Raw genomic sequence first — 21042 nt, 5'->3', positions numbered from 1 at the left:
TCTTTAGCTCTTGTCAGTTCTGGAATGTTTCTCATTTGTGTTATTTCTTTGGAGATATCAGTTGTTCTAGAGAAAGGAGGAGATACACTCACTCCTGCTTCTGAATGTTTGTGTCTGTGTGTGTATCTTTGTGTTTTGGGGAATACTTGGAAGAAGTCAAAACATAGTAATTGTTTATAGTAGAATACAAGATGAATTTGATGGTAGACGGAAGTTTACCAACTTTTACTTAGTATTATTCTTTGCCAGTTTCGAGGTAGAGCACATGCCCTTTACTAAACAGTGCAGCTGCAACTGCTACAGCTGCAGCTACTTTGGGACAAGACTAGACAAGGCACTTTACATAGTTTGCCTGAAAACAGTGCAACATTCCAAGGAGATATGAAACTTTGGGAGTTACAGAGTACCAGAACTATAAAGAGCTGAGATTAGATTTGAACTCAGCTTTATATGACACTGAAGCCCATGTGCTTTCATCTGAAAACGCTTCTTATTCTAAGAGCGGGAACAAAACGAATATGTCAAAAGGAAATTTTGTTTCTCATGTACATTTTGTGACCTGAGCAGAGAGACTTTTTGCTCAATGACAAAAAAAAATTGTATATCAATGTTTGGAAGTTATTTCTGAAATACTAGATGCTTTGATATAAACCACTGTCCTCATTAGCTTCTCAGTAGGCATTACTCAGGCAGGGCTCATGCCCGGAAGTAGTTGGATCTTCATTCTCATTTGCCCTCCATAAGATAACCCAGCAGCCAACACCCAACTGGAGACCACCCAAAAGGCCAAGGAGAAGAATAATGGCCCAGGGGGATGGAGGCCTAGGATTCTAGTGCTGCTAGGCAGCTAAATTATTATGCACAAATCATAAACCTCCAGTTCTTTCATCAGTAAGTAAATGATACTACTGATCTGCCCAGTGTACCTTTCAGGGTAACATTAGATAGGTCATATGTAGAAAGCCAAGATCTAAAAATATATATATATATATATATATATATATCATTAACTTATCAACAAGTGTTTGCCAAGTAGAGAAAATATGATTGGCCTTGTTGGAGACGGAGGATACAGGGGTGAGTAAAACAGATGAAGTTCCTGTCCTTGTAAAGTGATTGTTCTGTTGTAGGATTTATCCAGTTGATAAATTATAGCATAATGTTTTCAGGGTTGGGGAAAGAAAGGACAGGGCACCAAAGAGAGGCCTTGAATCAAATCTCAGAGGAGGTTGAAATGGCAGCAAATGATAATAAGCACTTGTAAGGCAAAGAGGAGAAAGTCTGCAGGAAAAGGAAAGATCTTGGGTAGAGATTTTGTGGTAAGATTTAAGAGCATATTATTGTGGGAGTGAATGTTTAAAAAAAAAAACGCAAAAGAGGAGAGATTTTCATGTGGCTCTCAAGTCAGCCTGCTCATCTGTGGGAATAGGAATCAGGAAGCTGAGGAGGGAAAAGGAACACAAACGCTAGTCTCTGCGACCCGAATTTGGAAGACAAAAAGAATGAGTGCTGGCGAAGTCCACACCACTAAAAAGATTGGCCTCACAGTATTTTGCCAAATGTGGTATCTGGAGGAGAACCTTGGCGTGTACCAAAACTGCTGGAGACACTATTGTAAACAGAGAACTGGGGTGTGGAATGAAGGCTCTGTCTGGAATTCCGTGACAGGAATTCCCAGGCTGGGAAGAAGACCAGGTTATACTAGATCCACTTTGCGAAATCCTGGAAACATTGCAAAAGCAGAGGCTTGCAGGCTAGTCTCCAGGGTTGCTGGTCTTGAGATAAAGATCTCAATGTGTGCAGAGAACACGATTCAACTACATTTTGTGGCTTCAGTTTTTGCTCAACAAAAACGCACGGGTGGCTCCCCCTAGATGCCATAAAGACTAGCAGAGTCAAGCTATGCCTCTGAACTGTGATTCTTTGATACTTTGATAAACTGAAAAAATAAAATCTAAATTTTGATTCTGGACCTTAAAATGTATGTTTCTTACTGAAGAGATTATTTCCTCTTTTTCTTAGATGAGGCTATTAAGCTCCAGGAAGACCCAAGTAGATTTTTTGGGTCATTCGGGACCTTGGTTAGATTTTTAGGAGGCTGTGAAAACCACTGTATTTTTTTCCCCTTATTATGCTATTTTTGCTCAGTAACAATTGAGAAAAGGGAAGTCAGATAGTGATATTTTTGTTACAGCTGTGTGCCAAAACCTGCAGTTATGACAATAACTTGGAAGCTGTGGAACCCAGATTTCTGAAGCAAGCTGAGTCTATATATGTAGAGCATTAGGGTGAGTAGAGATGAAAAAGCTTTATTGAGGAAACTTTTCGGGAGAAAATGAATCTCTCTCTCTCTCTCTTTTTTTTTTTTTTTTTTTTTTTTGAGATGGAGTCTTGTTCTGTCACTCAGGCTGGAGTGCAGTAGCAAGATCTTGGCTAACTGCAACCTAGCCTCCCACGTTCAAGTGATTCTCCTGTCTCAGACACCCAGGTAGCTGGGATTACAGGCGTGCGCTACCATGCCTGGCTAATTTTTGTATTTTTAGTAGAGACGGGGTTTCACCATGTTGGCCAGCTGGTCTTGAACTCCTGACCTGAGGCGATCTGCCCGCCTTGGCCTCCCAAAGTGGTATGATTACAGGCATGACCCACTGTGGGAGATATAAAACTTTGGGAGTTACAGAGTACCAGAACTATAAAGAGCTGAGATTAGATTTGAACTCAGTTTTATATGACACTGAAGCCCATGTGCTTTCATCTGAAAATGCTTCTTATTCTAAGAGTGGGAACAAAAAGAATATGTCAAAAGGAAATTTTGTTTTTCATGTACATTTTGTGACCTGAGCAGAGAGACTTTTTGCTCAATGACAAAAAAAAATTTGTATATCAATGTTTGGAAGTTGTTTCTGAAATACTAGATGCTTTGATATAAACCACTGTCCTCATTAGTTCTCAGTAGGCATTACTCAGGCAGGGCTCATGCCCAGAAGTAGTTGGATCTTCATTCTCATTTGCTCTCCGTAAGATAACCCAGCAGCCAGCACCCAGCTGGAGACCATCCAAAAAGCCAAGGAGAAGAATAATGGCCCAGGGGGATGGAGGCCTAGGATGTGCTCGAAGGAGAAAATGAATCTTAAGATATCTCTGCCCCTCTTGGACCCCTCACCTCACCCTTTCCTCTTCATGTCTCTTCCCTGAGGGCTGAATATTCGTCATGCACTTTCGAGAGTAAGAAGGGACACTCTTAAGAATTATACCAGGGCAACAGGCATAAAATGGGACATGGGGCCAGCCTGGTTTAACTTCATATGTTCCGTGAAGGACTTAATGCTGCCACCTCCACCCCATTTCCAGCATTTGTCATCCTCTGCATTCCCATCACACTCTGTAGCTATCTTTGATACGGGCAGACCACATGGCATCTGTTGCTTGTGCCATGTTTGTGTCTCCCATTGACTCGTGAGCTCATTGAGGGTAAGAGCTCTATCTTAACCATCTTTGCCCAGTACCTCCATTCTACAGCCCAAGGTCTGGCACAACCAGGGTGCTCAGTGTTTGATGATGAAGAATAATGGATAAATTTGGAAGGAGATAGGTGACAGATGTGGGCAAGACTAGAGTCGTTATTTCTGGTAGAGGGAATGGAAATAACATACATGATTAGTGTAATGTTGCTAACGATTATGAACAGAGTGTTGCAAATACATTAGCCTTTCTGGAATAGAGTGTTACGCTGAATTCCTAGAAATGAGGAGGATTTAGAGGAAAACCCAGAGTTAGTGGAGACTATAGATTGTCTGAGACTCGTTTCCTGGTTGCTCTAGGGAGGGATATTGTGTATCCGAACATGGCCGCTATTTTGTTGTCCCCCTAAAGGAATTGATTAGATGCCAAGCTTGAATTTGAGTTTAGAGCCAAGCTTGAATTTGAGTTTAGAGGACTGTGTGTAGTAACCGTGAAAACTTGAATGATAAAAAGAGAATAGCTTCTCAAAGAATTTTGATACTTCTGCTTCCAGCTGAAACCAGGAAATTCAGAGACAGCAAAAATGAAAACAAGGAAAACATTAATGGAAATTTTGAACCTAGAAAAGGTTTGGTTTGGGTTTTGAAGGAAAGTCTGGGTTGTTTAACTGCTCCCAAGTACTACTGTTATGATTTGCTGACATTTTATTTATTATATTTCATTTATTTAATATTGTCAGATTATGTTCTAATCCTTAGGGGCGGGTTCCCAAATTTGGCAGCTTAACTAAGGCTTCTACATTTACTGCAATGCTGGAGCAGCCAAACTACCCAGAACAGGCTTGTGTTGTAATAGTGTGAGCTGCTTTGTCTCAAATCAGCAGTTTAGAATGGTAAGACTTTAATTAAAGCAACATGTATACATAATTTAATAAGTGTTTTTCAGAACTGGTTTTCTCTAGTAGAAAAAAATAGTATAAGAATTTTTGTTTATTTATTTATCATGTAAGGAATTGTGAATTGCCTAAACCTCTAAATATTTTGGTCTGTAGGGCCCCAAATTTCCAAGTATCTATGGAAATTTTGACTTTAGCCTATCCAAAGTGGGCAGATCAAGCTTCAGATATTTATTGCAGAGTGTGTAATAAAGATTTGCATACTGAACTCCCATCTCTTCTTCCTCAAAGAGTAACATTTCAGACCTTTTTTTCCCTAAGAAGAGAGCTTTCCTTTGGAGGTCTGAATCTGCACTGGGGGTCTTAATTGAGTTCTTTGGTAACTAATGAACTTTCCTCTTCTGTATTTAGAAGACTGTCTTGAATGCCCACCTTTTTAAACTATACATGTTCCTTTAAGTTCTTACCTAAAGAGTTTTCCTCCATATGACAAAGCTGCTTACTTTAAATGCTCATTACTACTCACTTTTTATGCTGGAGGAATGCATATTTGAGTTGCAGTTTGCATATAATGATCAAAGTGTGCCTTCTTCTTAATTAAATCATTGGTGAACCCGACAAGCCTTTTCAGGGGTCAAAATAATGAATTCTACAAAAATTCAATGCTATTGGCTTTCCATTCAGCTGAATCATTTCAAAATTACATTATATAATGTTTCATTTATATACAAATTGTAAATTCTTTACAACTAAAAAAAGCATTACATAAAAACAGCACTTACATTATGGTTTTGATAACTGTAAGGCTTGACCCCTGCTTAGGTGATCAGATTAACCAGAAAAGTGCTAGAAAAACTAATGTGATTAAATTAAGGAGAAAGTGCGATATTAATTAGTTAGCTAGCATATTTTAGGTAACTTGACTCTTCCAATATTTCTTTTAACGTTTGATATAAAATCTAATACGCATCTAACAGTTTTTTTCTTTCTTTCTTAGAGAGACACCTCCTCTATGGGCGACCTGCAGTGCTGTTTCGGACGAGATATGATATTTTATATCACACTGACTTTGAAAGTGGTTATAGTGAAATATTCCTAATGCCACTCTGGACATCGTATACTATTTCCAAACAGGTTATTGAGAAAACTGGGTTTTATATTCTTTATTTTATTACAATCCTCACGTTGATGCAGTGATTGTTTGCTTCACAGAATTTTGTCATAGAAAATATTTTATTTTTTCTTAATGAAAGAAATCCTGTGTTGGATTTATTGTAAGATATTTTGAATAAGTCTTTATTCAATATTCTGGTAATTCCATGGGAATATGTTAAACACTGAAGGGAGATCGCTAATTCTTTCATTTTCTTTCACTCCACTTAAGTCATTGCCCAATAGTTATGGAAACTGCCAAGGTTTGTTTGTTTATTTTAATAGACCTTATTTTTTAAGAGCAAATTTTATTTCCCGGCAAGATTGAGTGGAAAGTGCAGAGCTCCCACATACGCACCCCCCTCCAACCTCCCCCACTGTCAGCATCTGGTTTTTAATTTTCTTTTTGAGACCGAGTCTTGCTCTGTCTCCCAGGCTGGAGTGCAGTGGTGCGATCTCAGCTCTCTGTAACCTCCGCTTCCTGGGTTGAAGCGATTCTCTTGTCTCAGCCTCCCAAGTAGCTGGAATCACAGGCATGCACCACCACACCTTGCCAATTTTTGTATTTTTAGTAGAGACGGTGTTTCACCATGTTGGTCAGGCTGGTCTTGAACTCCTGACTTCAGGTGATCTACCTGTCTTGGCCCCCCAAAGTGCTGAGATTATAGGCATGAGCCCTACACCTGGCCCTGGTTTTTTAATAAAAGTTTTATGTTGAGGTTTCAGTTTTGATGAAGATATATATATATATATATATATCTCATCTTCATCAAAGATGAAGATATATATATATATTCCTGACAAATTATATGTCAGGAATTAGAAAATGGTATTTGGCAGTTGAGGCATGTTTTAAATTTTTTTTTCTTTAATTGATTTTATTTTTTTACATAAAAAGTTCAGTAAAAATTGGATAAAGTAAAGTGATTTTAAGCAGTAAATCAATCTTATCAACATAGCACAAGGCTGGCTGAAACCACAAGGCAGCCTGCTTCGGAATATTTACATGATAACAAATTAAACCTTGTAGGAGAACTTAAACTGTCCTTACAAATTCTTCCTGTGATCCTAGCATGTAGAGGCTAAAAGCAAAACGAAAACCAAACAAAAACCAGAAAAAAACAAATTATTTTCAATATATTCACATATACATTAAAATATAATACAGATCATCAGGGTAAAGGGTTGTGGGTGTTAAATTTTTTAATACAAAGGAAGAGAACACTTCTACTGCCCAAATACAATTTATTGCTAATTTGTAGTGTGTGCATATATTATGTTCTTGTATATTCTATATACATACACACACACACACATATATGCATACAGATAAATAGTCAATTTAGAGGAGGTACATCTATATTATTTCTAAGGGTGTTATTTTATAAATTATCTTCCATGAGATCCTATTTATTACTTCAACAGTAGGATTTCTACTTTATGTTCTGCTTTCTATATTGTTTTACTTAAGACTTTGATAAAGATAGCTCTGTTGATTAAAAAAAAGTTTGAAAATTTGTGGCTTACTATACTTAAAACTAAGGGCTTTTAAAAAGAAGTCAGACTATCAAAGATTAAAAAAAAAAAAAAAAGGAGTCAGGCTATCAGAATACAAGCTATAGGAGAAGCCAGAGGGGGTTTGATTTCGGCTGTTCATAACAGAGCCACGGCATTGCTGAGTGCCTCTGACTCTCACGCAGGCTGAGGTCTCTGCTATTCCTGAGCATCTGACCAGTTGTGTCCGGCCTGATGTCCGTGTTTCTCCAAGTTTCAGTCAGAACTGTTTGGCCTACAAAAATGATAAGCAGATGTCCTATGGATTCCTCTTTCCTCCTTGTAAGTTACAGAGTATGAATATCTGATGCCTCTAGAGGGATGTTATGCTGTGCATTCTTGGTATTTAGAATTTCAGTGGCTTGGGTTTTCTGCAAGAGAGGGTACTCAAAAGATTATAGAAATGAACATTTATGGGATCCTTCCAAAATCAGCCAAAAAGTGACTAGCTTTCAAAAAATCCAGGTCTCCAGGGGAATTCTAATGTGCAAGGGAATCTTCTGTGTCCCCACTTACATCATTAAATGACAATCTGAAAAGGAAACAGTGAATCATTAAGACGCTAGTCCTTTATGTAAACTATAGAGGGGATTTCTTGATTTCTTAAGATTACCTGAGGTCAGGTGTGAGCCACCACTGTAATTCCAAAGTAATCCCAGCACTTTGGGAGGCCAAGATGGGAGGGTTGCTTGAGTCCAGGAGTTTGAGATGAGCCCGGACAATATAGCAAGACCTTGTCTCTATAGAAAAATTTAAAAATTAGCTCAGCATGGTGGCACATACCACAGACCCTGATAGTCGGGAGGCTGAGGTGGGAGGATCCTTTCAATCTGGGAGATTGAGGCTACAGTGAACTGTGATAAGGCCACTACACTTCAGCCTGGGTGACAGAGCAAGATTCCATCTCAAAAAAAAAAAAAAAAAAACTGAAGCCCTTAAACCATCTCTCATTACCTTGATGACTTTTTTTTTAAGTCTAAATGGCACTGATGAAATCAAAGAATTTTTTTACCTAACGTTGGTAGGCTCAAGAAGTAGATAGTAAGAAAAAACATTTTAAATGGCTTTTGGGAGAGAGCTATTGAGTGAAGAAGAGATTGAGTGGGAGGGGAGTAAGGAGATGTATAAAGCAGTTAGAAGTAGGAATAGATTCATTTACTTCATGTTGTTTGGACCATTTAAGAAAATTCCTTTTTTATTTTTAACTGATGTAGATTTTGGTAAATAATATATACTATTTGTTTTCCTAATGTTTAGATCTAAGCTCTTCACCAGAGGCTAAATATGATGCATTCCTTGTAACCAATATGGTTCCAATGTATCCTGCTTTCAAACGTAAGTCTACTATTTACCTGATACACTGTTATTTATGAAAATAAACATTTATAAATTTACCCCTTACCTTTTCTACTCTCTATGTTAATTTTAATAAGAATACTTTTTTAGCCTTTATAATTTTTGAGGACCTTTCATGCAAACTTCTAACTGTTGATCCAAAATTTAAGTCTGTGAGGGAGGTTGGCTAGTAGTTTATCCCTTATAATTAAAAAATTGATATAACAAAAAGTGACCACAGGTCATACATGGTAGAAACTGAACTAACCCAAGTTTGTGTTTTTCTTGTAATCTGGTTATTTTTATTTCAATGCTTATTGTTTTAATGGTTAAAAAGGGTCTTCACTGTATTTTGAAGGCTAATTGATATTTAACAGCATCTATATTTATTTGTTCAGCATTACAGTAAAAGCCAGTGGCACCTCTTCCTTTTGGGTTGATGACATATTCTGAATGTTGACCCTGAAACCCAGTAAGAGCCAAAAGTGTCTTCTGAATCATCAGAGTATTTATTTCAGATGGTTTTAGTGCTATACCAATTATTATTTTGGTTTCTTTGAACACTTGTAATTTCTTTGTACCTGACATATATATTTGTGGATGCTAGTGAAGTAAAGAATTGTATAGGCACAATGAGCTTGGGCCCAAAAAACCAAATCCCTGGAGTGTGACCACAGGCTGTATGATCATAGAAATATCATTAAACTTCTCATTTATAAAATTAAGAGATTTGATTGCATGACCTCTAAGGTCTATATGGATTTCTCACTTAATTATCCAATGGCCAAAGCAATTCATTTTTTGTTTCTTTAACTATTCATTTGCGTATCCATCCATCCATCCATCCATCCATCCTTCTATCTATCCGTGTGTTCAAAGATAGAGTCAGCCTTATGAAGTAGCTTTTACCATTTTTCAGTACATTTGTAGTGAACAGACCTTACATTGTTATGGGAAAGGTAGGAAAAGGAAGCACCTCTATGTACTTCAACTTGCTGGAGGAGGTTTAGGCTGTGTTGCAGGACTCTCAGGGCTGAAAGGGAGTCTCAAAATAGAAATGGGTGATTGTGGAGTGTCAACTACAGTGACAGGCCTCTGCAGCTTAATACTGGTGAAAAGGGCCACACGGTTTAGAGACAAATAAGTTTATTCGATGTCCTAGTTAGTAAATAAATGTTTATTCAAAGATAGAATTTATTGCTTATGAGTGAAAAATTAAAGTACGCTTTTAAAAGGTTTCTTGGTTTATTCTCAGACCTAACTGAGAAACATGTCAGAAACCCACACAGTTAACGTTTATCACAGTGTTACATAGAATGCAGCTTCATTCAATTTCGGTAAATCGGGGTTTCCTGGATTTCCTTATTCTTTATTGATGTGTTTTTTTGACCAAATGGCAATCAAGGCAGCACACGGTACCACCCTGAGGCTGGTGTGGAGAAGGCCTTTCACAGAGAGCTTGCTGTTCTCCACGAGGGGGGCGGTTTCTTTACATGCCACATGTCTGCAGGCCTGGCCTTTTGACTGTTCTCATTGTTATTTCTTTCCTTCTGTCCTTCTCCATTTTTTCTTAATGTTTTAAGTTAACATTTGAGCTCCTTTCTTACCATTTGGCTTCTTTCTCGACTGCAAATAATTATCTAAGGTATTTTGGCTCTTGTGGGCTGCTCTGCCATTCAGAGTTTCAGGAGGCATGAAGCGTAATTGAAGCACTATGAGAAGGACCGCCAGGTGCTTTTTAATAAGGGGAGAGGTGGGACTAAAAGCTAGAACCTCATGACCTCCATGTTGAAGACAGCATGGCGAATTGGATCTGTTTCAGAACCAACCCACGGCTTGCCCATCCTGTCTTCTTCTGTTATTCTCTTGTTTTTCTCCATTTCGTTCTGCCCCTCTGGTTGGCCATTATGTAAGTTAGTGGCAGAGGGGACAAGCAGTTCTCTGCAGGGGATGACAGTGAAAGTGAGAAATGAATTATAGAGGAGAAACTCAACATGCACAGATCAGGGAATGAGTTTTTCAGGCAAAGAAAAGAGCAAGGGCAAAAGCTTAGCCTGAAATAAGTTTGGCAAGGTTAGGGGACAGGAAGAAAGCCTTGCGCCTGATAGGGAAAGGGGAAGGAAGTAAAGTCACAGAGGTAGGCAGAGACTATGGTGGGGAGTTGGCTTTCATTCTAATTACAATGAAAAATAATCGAGAGTCTTGGAAATGGGTGGGGTGTGTGTGTGTGTGTGTCTGCGTGTGCAAGAGAAAGAGATGACCTGACTTATGGTCTAAAAGGATCCATCAGGCTTCTATATGGGGGAGTGGGCTACAGGGTACAAGGGAAGTAAGCGTTTCACAGGGAGCCCAGGGAGTAGTCTTTTGTGCTGTGATAGTTCACTTCAGAGAGGATGGTAAGGTTGACCAGGATAAAAGCAGTGAAAAGATGAGAGGTGGTCAGATTTGGGACGATTGGGGTGTACTTTGGTGACAGCACTGACAGAGTGGTTCACATGCGTCTGTTGCAAGGAGAGAAAACAAGGACGACTCTGAGGCTTTTGGCCTGAACATCTGGGTGAGTGCCAGAGCTATTGATTATGATGGAGAAGGCAAGAGCTCGAGCAGGTTTAGGAAGGAACATTAAGACTTCTGTTTGGATAATGTTTTGCTTGACATGAATATTAGGTATTCCAGTGCATCAGGAGGTAGGTGGTTCGATAATATGTCTGGAGCTCTGGGAAAGGTCAGGGGTAAGCTTAAACCTGGGAACTAGCATATTGATGACATCATGAAGGATGAGAAGATAGAGTAAACCCTTATTTTCATTACTCTGAAATGCCATGCTTCCTCTTTTGTACATTCTGTTCCCTCTGCCTGGCATGTTCTGCCCAAGAAATACCACCTACTTATTCATGCTTTGGACCTCAGCTTGGGAACCTCTTCATTTGGGAATCCTTTCCTGACTTACTTGACTGGGTTAAACTCCCCTACCATCTGTCTCGTAGCTCTACATTGTTGCCTTTGCTGGTTTGTAAATGACACATACACACATTGGTGTCTTGGCTTGTGACATTTGGCTTGTAGCATGCATCCTAGAGAGAATTTGGCCAGAGTAAGGAGTTTTCTTCATGAAGAATTGATTTTTGTCTTTGCACAGGGGTCTGGAGTTATTTCCAAAGGGTATTGGTGAAGAAATATGCTTCAGAAAGAAATGGAGTTAACGTGATAAGTGGGCCAATCTTCGACTATGACTACGATGGCTTACGTGACACAGAGGACAAAATCAAACAGTAAGCCTTTCATTTCTACTCAGTGTATAATTCTTAAGTCCCAAGTTCTCACTCAAGGGGTTTTTCAAGTATTTGTGTGCTGGAGAAGAGATGATACCCCTTAAATCTTTTCCTCTTTGAATCTCCTTTTGAATTTTAAATTCTTTTTTTCTTTTTTTGAGACGGAGTCTTGCTCTGTTACCCAGGCTGGTGTGCAGTGGCGTGATCTTGGCTCACTGCAGCCTCCATCTCCTGGGCTCAAGTGATTCTCCTGCCTCAGCCTCCCTAGTAACTGGGTTTACAGGCACCCACCACTATGCCCAGCTAATTGTTATATTTTTAGTAGAGATGGGATTTCACCATGTTGGTCAGGCTGGTCTTGAACTCCTGATCTCAAGTGATCTACCTGCTTTGGCTTCCCAAAGTGCTGGGATTACAAATGTGAATCACCGTGCTCAGCCCGAATTTTTCAATTATTTTGATTAAATGGGCATTTGTGATTGAAATGGAATTTTGGGTTTAGTGGTAAACACACTTTTCCATTCTATGAAAGAAAATGTATCAAAAGATTTAATTTTTTTGACATATCTTCTTCAACAACTCTTCAGTGGGAAGATGGTCATTCCCACTTATCTTCATTGTTTGGGAGGGACTTAGCTAATCACTTAGATTTCCTGAGTCAGTACATCTCAATAGGAAAGTGCGTAGGGACTTGGATTGAATCTGGTTATATCTGTCTCTTTGGTGCTGTTGGGCATATAAAAGCCATTCTCTGTGCTCATAAGGGACTCACAGTCTAGCGGAGAAGGCAAGATTTCTGGTGATTGGGATGTATTTTGGTTGTGTAAAATTAAATAACAACATTCCGAATTTGCCAACAAATTCGGAATGCTGTTATTTAATTTTATACAAGCATGAAACAATCAGAAAGCAGCCCAGCATATAAGAGAGGGTTTAATTGTGATTTAGAGATAATTACAGAATAAATTGCTATTTTATAAACACAGATGAATAATAAAATAGAAATTATCTTCTTTTCCAGTCATTCGGAAGAGAAATTTTGTCTAAATTGCACATTTATTTTATTGCTGATCACTGTTATTAGCCAAAATTAAATTAGTAGTTTAATCATAATATTGATATTTGGAAAACAAATAAAATTAAGATAATAGAAAACCAGGCAAGGAATGATGAATTTCTGTACCTCTCTCTACTGGAAAATATTTTTATACCTCTAGGTCCATCACTAGCCCTCAGTCCTTAGTACTTCCTTTGGTAAATGAGTTCTTTGTATTAAGTTCTGCATCTCATTGTAGCTTGAAAGGGTCATTATTCTCCTAGCTCTAATGTCTCTTGCCTCTGGCCTATTTTATATAACTCTAAGAAAGTTATCTCCTGAAACATGGATCTAATAATGAGTGACACTCAGCACAAAAACCTTCAGTGGATCATTTCTACCTAAGCAATAATGCCCCAATCCACATTCTAGCATTCAGAACCCATGATGATTTGGCTTTTATTGACTCCTTTAGCCTTTCATTTCTACTGCATTGATTTGTGCACCACTACCTGTCTCCAGTTCTTAGATCAATCCATTTTCTTTGCCTGGAATGTCTTTCTCACTCTGCCAGGTTGAGGAACAAGAGGATTCCAGGCAAAGAAAACATTATCTTCAAAGACATAGAAGTGGGCTAGTGCTTAGAAGTGAAAAATATTCAACTGAATGGGCATTCATTTTAGTGACTTAGGCAATATTCATTGGTCGCCATTTACAAAAGGAAGCTTCAACATCACCTTATCAACTATGACTTTGTTTTGCCTTCCTGTTCCAGGTACGTGGAAGGCAGCTCCATTCCTGTTCCAACTCACTACTACAGCGTCATCACCAGCTGTCTGGATTTCACTCAGCCTGCCGACAAGTGTGATGGCCCTCTCTCTGTGTCCTCCTTCATCTTGCCTCACCGGCCTGACAACGATGAGAGCTGCAATGTGAGTTTACAGAGTCCTTTAGGATTTGCTTCCATAGTTCACCTTTGTTTCTTACTTTATATTTCCGTTATTGAACTGGAACACACTTAATATAAAGCATTAGCCCTAAACAGAAAAAAGAAAGGAACCAAACAGAACTTTGCTTAGCACATAGGAATTTTGTCTTCTATTGGTTTTTTATTTTTCAATGTGTGCGTGCATTTAACATAATCTATAAATGGGTGCAATTCTGAGAGCTAAGTGTCCAAATGTTTTTCATTTTGCGAACGAAAGTAGAGAATGGCAAAATTTTATAAGAAGAAAGTGGAAGCTAGCAAAATGTTGATAATTGTTGAAACTTGGTAAGAGGTCATGGAATTTTATATTACTCTCTTTACTTTTCTGGATGTTTGAAAATTTCCATATTAAAAACTTTTTTTTTTTGAGATGGAGTTTTGCTCTGTTGCCCAGACTGGAGCGCAGTGGTGCGATCTTGACCCACTGCAACCTCCACCTTCTGGGTTCAGCCTGCCTCAGCCTCCCAAGTAGCTGGGATTACAGGCAGGCACCACCATGCCCAGCTAATTTTTGGAATTTTAGTAGAGACGGGGTTTCACCATGTTGGGCAGGCTGGTCTTAAACTTCTGACCTCAGGTGATCCACCTGCCTCGGCTTTCCAAAGTGCTGGTATTACAGGCATGAGCCACTGTGCCCAGCCCATAAAAAAGCTTTTTAATGCACACGCACACACAGCAAGAGCGAGCAAGAGAGAATTCTATACCTTACTAATCAGGTTTGCTGCTAGTTATGGTGCTGATGTAGCAGTCACTCTTTTCTCAGATACCACAGATGACACCTGATTCACTCTTCCTCTGGGGAGACAGCTGGGATACAAGATGACATCATGAAAACACTAGGGAGAAAGATAGGGGCCATGCTATATGCTGATGGCCCTGTACTAACTTGGCACTCAGGGACAAATCAAAAAATCTTCAGGTCCTTTTAATGTGGTTAAGTCTGTGCTCAAAGGTTGATTTTAGAAGTAATAGTCTATGCTTTTGTTTCACATGTAGAGAGGTAATATACAGAAGATAACCTTTAGTCAACAAGTACTACTCAAATTCCTAAGTGTATAAGGTACTCTAGGAGAAACAATAGTATATTAGACATGGTCACTATTCCTAGGCAGCCTTCAGAGTGGGTCAACAAATAAAACAGACATGGAAATGGCAACACTGAAAGGCAGGGAGCCATAAGAATAGCTTCAACAGAGACGATCAGCTTCGCGGGCAAGAAAGTTTTTGATCTATTACTTTAGTTATGGGTGAAGATTGAGGCTATGAATGTAGAAGAAAATTAGAAATTTTAAATATATCCCAGAAAGTGAATTAAGCTTTGCCCGAATATTGTAAATGAGGGCCAATAGTGGGAGAAAAGATTTTAAAAATTGATTGGAATCAAATTTCTAGAAAAGTAGAGTAGGAAGAGTAACAATTGTAGCCATAACAGTAGCAGCAGTGGTCGTGGTTGTTATGTACTGAGTACATGTTGTGATCCAGTCTCTGTGCAGGCCCTCTACATATATTATTTCTAATCATATAATCACAGTACGAGGCAAATATGTATATATATGATCTCTTCCCTGCCCTTTGTTAACTGTTGAGAACTCTGTAGCTAATAAGGGAAAAGTGTGTTATGTGATTACTCGGTTAGTCAGTAGAAGAGCAGAGGTTCAGATTTAACCTCTGACTCCAAGAGCCCATCCTCTTTCCAGTTTATCAGATTTCCTTAGTACAACCTTGGAACTTTAGGAATTTTTTCTTACTTTTCAGGCATTAGGTACCCAAGGAAAATGCTTAGTTGGAAGAGCAACATTTTAGGCTTTGCTTTAGGAAGATAAGTTTGAAATGGAGGAGGCTGAGCATGGTGGTCGAAGGGCTTTGGCAAGATTCACAGGAGTAAGGCAAGAGAATTTGACCTGGGACTGTGGCCTTGGAGATTTAACAAGAAGGATGGAAGACAACAATATTATACTTGAAGGAACAGTAGGGTTTTATAAATGATGGAACAGGTGTAGAGCAATGTAGAAACCGCAATTGAGAGACAAGTTGTTATCAACTTACTGGCTTGACCTTCTTGGCTTTGTTGTTTAAAACCACAAGAGTACCAGGTGGATGTAATGCCTCTATATGACATGGTACACATTCTCTGAGCTTCATTTTTATTACAAACTTGTGGGAGGTGAAATCCTTGCAAAATTAAACAGTTGTATTATGGGGTAAAATTAAAAATTGCCATACAGTTCTAAGGTAAAAGACTACAAAGAAATTTTATGTATATAGTAGGCCATTTACGGTATACTTAGATTCCTGAGGAATACATGTTCAAGTTGTCATTAGAGGAATTTGGTGATGGGGAGTTTTCATAATACTGCTCTAAACTCTGTGCAAAGGATGTTCTGTAATTGATCTAAATTTTATATCTGAAAAATGAAATCCTCTGAAATCCTCACAGGTTTTCCTCTCCCTACTGGTTCCTGACTCTGCACAGTTTGGAGATGTTTTTTGTAGAGTTCATGGCTGGCATGCCTCTTGTTGAAGGCTCACCTGTTCACATAGACATCTGTCCTTGCTGTAAATTTTACCTTGAAACTGTTGGGGCCTGAATTCACAAACCTGGGGAGAAAGGGAGAAAAGACAGGTGAATAATAAATATCCATAATGAGGAAGACAAGCAAGCTTATGGGTTTTTTGCTTTTGTTTGTGTTAATATTCTAAGTGATTTATTTTTAAAGTCTTTCCTGTCCTTCCTACCTTGCTGCACTTGAACTTTTATTTGAATCATATTTTTGCATCTTGCAGAACAGCCTTCATCAGCAAATACTTCTGTGAACTGCCAGCTAACATCAAGGCAGAGGATATTTTCTTCATGTGCAACACAGCCAGTATTTCCTAATGTTGATAGATTTCAGGGTGTGGGGACCAGAAGAGACTGCCTCTCCAATGAAATTGGCAAATCACTTCCCAAGGAAAGAAATAGCAAAAGACAGATGATTTTTCAGAATTCTTATAATCCCTGCTAGCCATTATTTAAATTAGGAAAAACCTTTTCACCCCTGTCCACACATTCAAATGAATGCAAAAAATTGGACTGACTGACCATTGAAAAATCAAACAAATGAGCTGAATATGAAAATTCTCTGAAAATACATGCTCATACTTGCCCTGCTTAGTCTGAGGGGGTCCTGACCCATCTGGAGACCTCCTACTTCGTTAATTATAGGGTCACACTGAGGATTGGTCAGTACCATTGTGGGTAGAGTTATATTTAGGTCTTTCCTTTCCTGTGAATCGCAAAGATCTTGGTTAGGTTGGGTTAGGAGGGTGGGACATGAAGGTTAAAATCCTTACTTCCCCACCCTGCAAAGCAATTTCTTCCCCTTTTTTCATTTTTCCTGGGATGGCCGGGAATCAGTTTCCTGAACCAACACCCTCCTGGAACATATTTAGCCCTGGCATAAGCTGCTGCAGTTCCCTGTCCAGGTCTGTGGGTTGGAGCTTTCCGAGAAAGCCCATTGCAGGTTCTTGGGCTTTGGTGGGTAGTTCATTGAGACCACTAGTGGCAAAGAGTTGGATGAGGGCATGTCTGAATATTCTCAGCCCTGGGACATGCAGCCACCCTGCAATCCGTAGAAGGACTCTGGGAAGCCATTGCAATTCCAGAGGCGTTTGTGAACGGAATTACTTGCAAAGGCCCTCCTGCTCTATGTCTACTAACGAAAGTAGACACTGCTCCGTATTCACAGGGCTCGCAGATTTCACTCTTTCCCTCAATTTCCCACAAAAATGAAAGAAGCTATTTTTGAGATGCAAAGAACTGCTTCGCTGGAATTACCTTTTAGTTTCAGGTTAGACATGAAATAAGTTGTTTGATGTAGGACATTTGAATATCTTTCGTCTGGAACTTGTGTCAATGGGGCAGTTTTCGGCAAGCAGCTAAGACAGACAGATTCACTTCCTTTCTTCCGTGTTTCCTTACTTTACCTTCCCCCCCCACCCCCTTCTTCCTTCTTCTCCTTTCTACCTCCCAGGGAGCTGCAGAAGTAAGCATTATTATTATTATTATTATTATTTTTTTTTTTTTTGAGACGGAGTTTCGCTCTTGTTACCCAGGCTGGAGTGCAATGGCGCGATCTCGGCTCACCGCAACCTCCGCCTCCTGGGTTCAGGCAATTCTCCTGCCTCAGCCTCCTGAGTAGCTGGGATTACAGGCACGCGCCACCATGCCCAGCTAATTTTTTGTAGTTTTAGTAGAGACGGGGTTTCACCGTGTTAACCAGGATGGTCTCGATCTCTTGACCTCGTGATCCACCCGCCTCGGCCTCCCAAAGTGCTGGGATTACAGGCGTGAGCCACCACGCCGGCCAGAAGTAAGCATTATTATCCTGTGAACCAAGGAAGAAACTGAGGCCTCAAGAAGTCAAGTAGCTTGACCAAGATTTCATAGCCAAGAAATAGTAGAGCCTCATTTCCAGCTCTGGCCTCTTGGGCTCCAAAGTGCCAGATGTATCCACTGAGCAGCTTCGAGTTGACCTCATTTTTCAAATAGCAATTCATGCATACGAGTAGATGATGTAGTTGATGTAGCAGTTTCTTTTGAAAAACTAGGAATGCACACACACAATTTTGTGCATTAGGCTTAAGTTCTTCACTTTCCTTGGGAAGCAGAAGCGTATTCCAAATTACTTGTACTCTGTGCTCAATATTGCAATTTGACAGCTTGGAAAAGAAACAAATTACTGAATTCTCTAGGGCCTTTGGTTTTCCTAATTTTGATTTATGTTCTGAGAACCCATTGAGTCAAATGCCCTCTGACACCACATGTCTCGTTTATTTGGTACAGTTAATTGCTGTTGAAAATGTTTACAGCCAAGGGCAGGTATTTGTGGCACATTACCAATAGGAATGCGGTAGAGTGGCAGGGACGCCAGGAAGGATCAACATGCATTGGCTCTGTGTGCAAGAGTGCACAGAGGTCATTTGTGGACTTGGAGTAAACTATTTGGAAAACTCCTCTGGAAAATTCTGATTCTGATTTTGTTCTATTTCCATTGCAGAACTCAGAGGATGAGTCGAAATGGGTAGAAGAACTCATGAAGATGCACACAGCTCGGGTGCGTGACATCGAACATCTTACCGGTCTGGACTTCTTCCGAAAGACCAGCCGCAGCTACCCAGAAATTCTGACGCTGAAGACATACCTGCATACATATGAGAGCGAGATTTAACTTTCTGAGCATCTGCAGTACAGTCTTATCAACTGGTTGTATATTTTTATATTGTTTTTGTATTTATTAATTTGAAACCAGGACATTAAAAATGTTAGTATTTTAATCCTGTACCAAATCTGACATATTATGCCTGAATGACTCCACTGTTTTTCTCTAATGCTTGATTTAGGTAGCCTTGTGTTCTGAGTAGAGCTTGTAATAAATACTGCAGCTTGAATTTTTAGTGGAAGCTTCTAAATGGTGCTGCAGGTTTAATATTTGCATTGAGGAAATATTAATTTTCCAATGCACAGTTGCCACATTTAGTCCTGTACTGTATGGAAACACTGATTTTGTAAAGTTGCCTTTATTTACTGTTAACTGTTAACTATGACAGATATATTTAAGCCTTATAAACCAATCTTAAACATAATAAATCAGACATTCAGTTTTTTCTGGTTTTATTTGGCTTTTATTTCACTTATAAATTAGAGGGTGTGTTTCAGGTGTATGCATACCTGTAAGAAATACATTTCTTATACTAGGCCCTTTGCCTAGTTGATATATGACATTTAATCATAGTGGCCTGGAGGAGATGGTTTAGGTACATATCTACAGGAAATCAGAAGGGCAGAGGGAAAGAGAAATTAGAAGGACTTCTGAGTACAGTCTCTCAATGTATCTCTTTTAAAATTATTTTGAAGTTTGGAAAAATATTTTGAAGTTTTGACCAAGTTGGTTTGAAACCATAAGTATTAGAGTCAACTTAAATTGCACTGAACATATATTCTGTACAAGGTATTGACCCAAGAACCCTGAAAGATATAAAGAGAAATAAGATAGTGAGGTGAGATGTAGATATAAACATGTAACTAGCCAATCCAGGTAGAGAATAATAAATGCCAAGTGAAAAGTATTAGTAACAACACAATAGGACAGTAATAGTAATATGTGGGATGATTTTAGATGGACATAGTTATGGCTTTAAATACTAATGATGCATGAAGTGAGGAAGTCATTAAAAAATTTTCAGTCCTTCTGATTGTGTCATGGAGAAAGACTCAGAATAGTGTCATATCTCTAACAGCAGTTAATCTCCCTTAAAAAAAGAAAACAGGCCAGGTGCAATGGCTTACTCCTGTAATCCCAGCATTTTGGAAGGCTGAGGCAGGCAGATCACTTGAGGTCAGGAGGTCAAGACTAGCCCGGTCAACATGGTGAAACTCCATCTCTACTAAAAATACAAAAAAAGAAAAAAAGCTCCCGCATGGTAGCACACACCTGTAATCACAGCTACTCGGGAGACTGAAACAGGGAATAACTTAGAACCTAGGAGGCAGAGGTTGCAGTGAGCCAAGATCACCCCACTGCATTCTAGCCCTGGGTGATAGCGTGAGACTCCATCTCAAAAAAAAAAAAAAAAAAAAAAAAAAAAAAAAAAAAAAAAAAAAAAAAAAGAAAAGAAAACAGAAGAAAATAGCCTATTATTTTATTTTTAGTTGTTCCCTTTTACGGTCAGTGAAATGAGTTTTAATTTCTATAACCTTCCTTAGAAATACATTTCTATAGGTAGAAAGACATTATGACAGAAACAATTTATATCAAAAGTAGCACAGTAAATTTGATGGTATTGGGGCTATATGAAAAATTGGGAAGACAGTAAGGGAAAAACTGATGTCTGGGAAACACAGCTGTAGGAATACACTGGAAGAAGTGACCCTGGTGATACTAATGTGGCTGCATTTATAGAGCACTCACTATGTTCCAGGCATGTTTCTGGCACTTCCTATGGTTTGTCTTTGAACGCTGAAAAAATGTGAAGCTCAGAGAAGATTTCATGGAAAGAGGAAGAATGAAGATATGAATGGGGAAGGATGCTTGAATTGGGCTATGGAGTTTGGGGTAGGGTGAAAGGGTGGTAGAAATAAATTAGAATATGAATCATTATTCATTTAATATTTAACAATTATTTATTGAGCATCTACTATATGCCAGTACCTATACAGGTTTGAGTATCCCAAAGCCAAGAATCTGATAACTGAAATGTTCCCAAATCTGACATTTTTTGAGTGCCAACACAATGCTCAAAGGAAATGCTTACCGGGACATTGTGGGTTTCAGATTTTTGGATTTGGGGTGCTCAAACCAGGCATAAT

The 21042-nt window shown here is 39.0% G+C and overlaps 1 protein-coding gene across 3 annotated transcripts in view; it reads left to right on the top strand.

Moving 5' to 3' along the window:
• ENPP2 (ectonucleotide pyrophosphatase/phosphodiesterase 2) overlaps positions 1 to 19339 on the top strand; it is a 119497-nt gene extending 100158 nt beyond the window's left edge. For 2 of the 3 annotated variants that reach the window (XM_017530697.1, XM_037739313.1), the window contains exons 20-26: positions 4016 to 4090; positions 5355 to 5491; positions 7210 to 7345; positions 8321 to 8398; positions 11538 to 11670; positions 13482 to 13638; positions 18734 to 19339. In XM_017530697.1, coding sequence (XP_017386186.1) covers positions 4016 to 4090; positions 5355 to 5491; positions 7210 to 7345; positions 8321 to 8398; positions 11538 to 11670; positions 13482 to 13638; positions 18734 to 18904 — 887 coding nt within the window. In that variant the 3' untranslated portion in view covers positions 18905 to 19339. The remainder of the gene's footprint in view (positions 1 to 4015; positions 4091 to 5354; positions 5492 to 7209; positions 7346 to 8320; positions 8399 to 11537; positions 11671 to 13481; positions 13639 to 18733) is intronic. The other variant, XM_017530698.1, reaches the window with a different exon arrangement.
• Positions 19340 to 21042: the final 1703 nt, after the last annotated feature.

This window comes from Cebus imitator, unplaced genomic scaffold (assembly GCF_001604975.1).
Source record: "Cebus imitator isolate Cc_AM_T3 unplaced genomic scaffold, Cebus_imitator-1.0 Scaffold68, whole genome shotgun sequence".
In the NCBI taxonomy this organism is placed as follows: Eukaryota; Metazoa; Chordata; class Mammalia; order Primates; family Cebidae; genus Cebus; species Cebus imitator.
The sequence above is the reverse complement of the archived record's forward strand: the minus strand, read 5'-3'. Positions and strand labels throughout refer to the sequence as shown.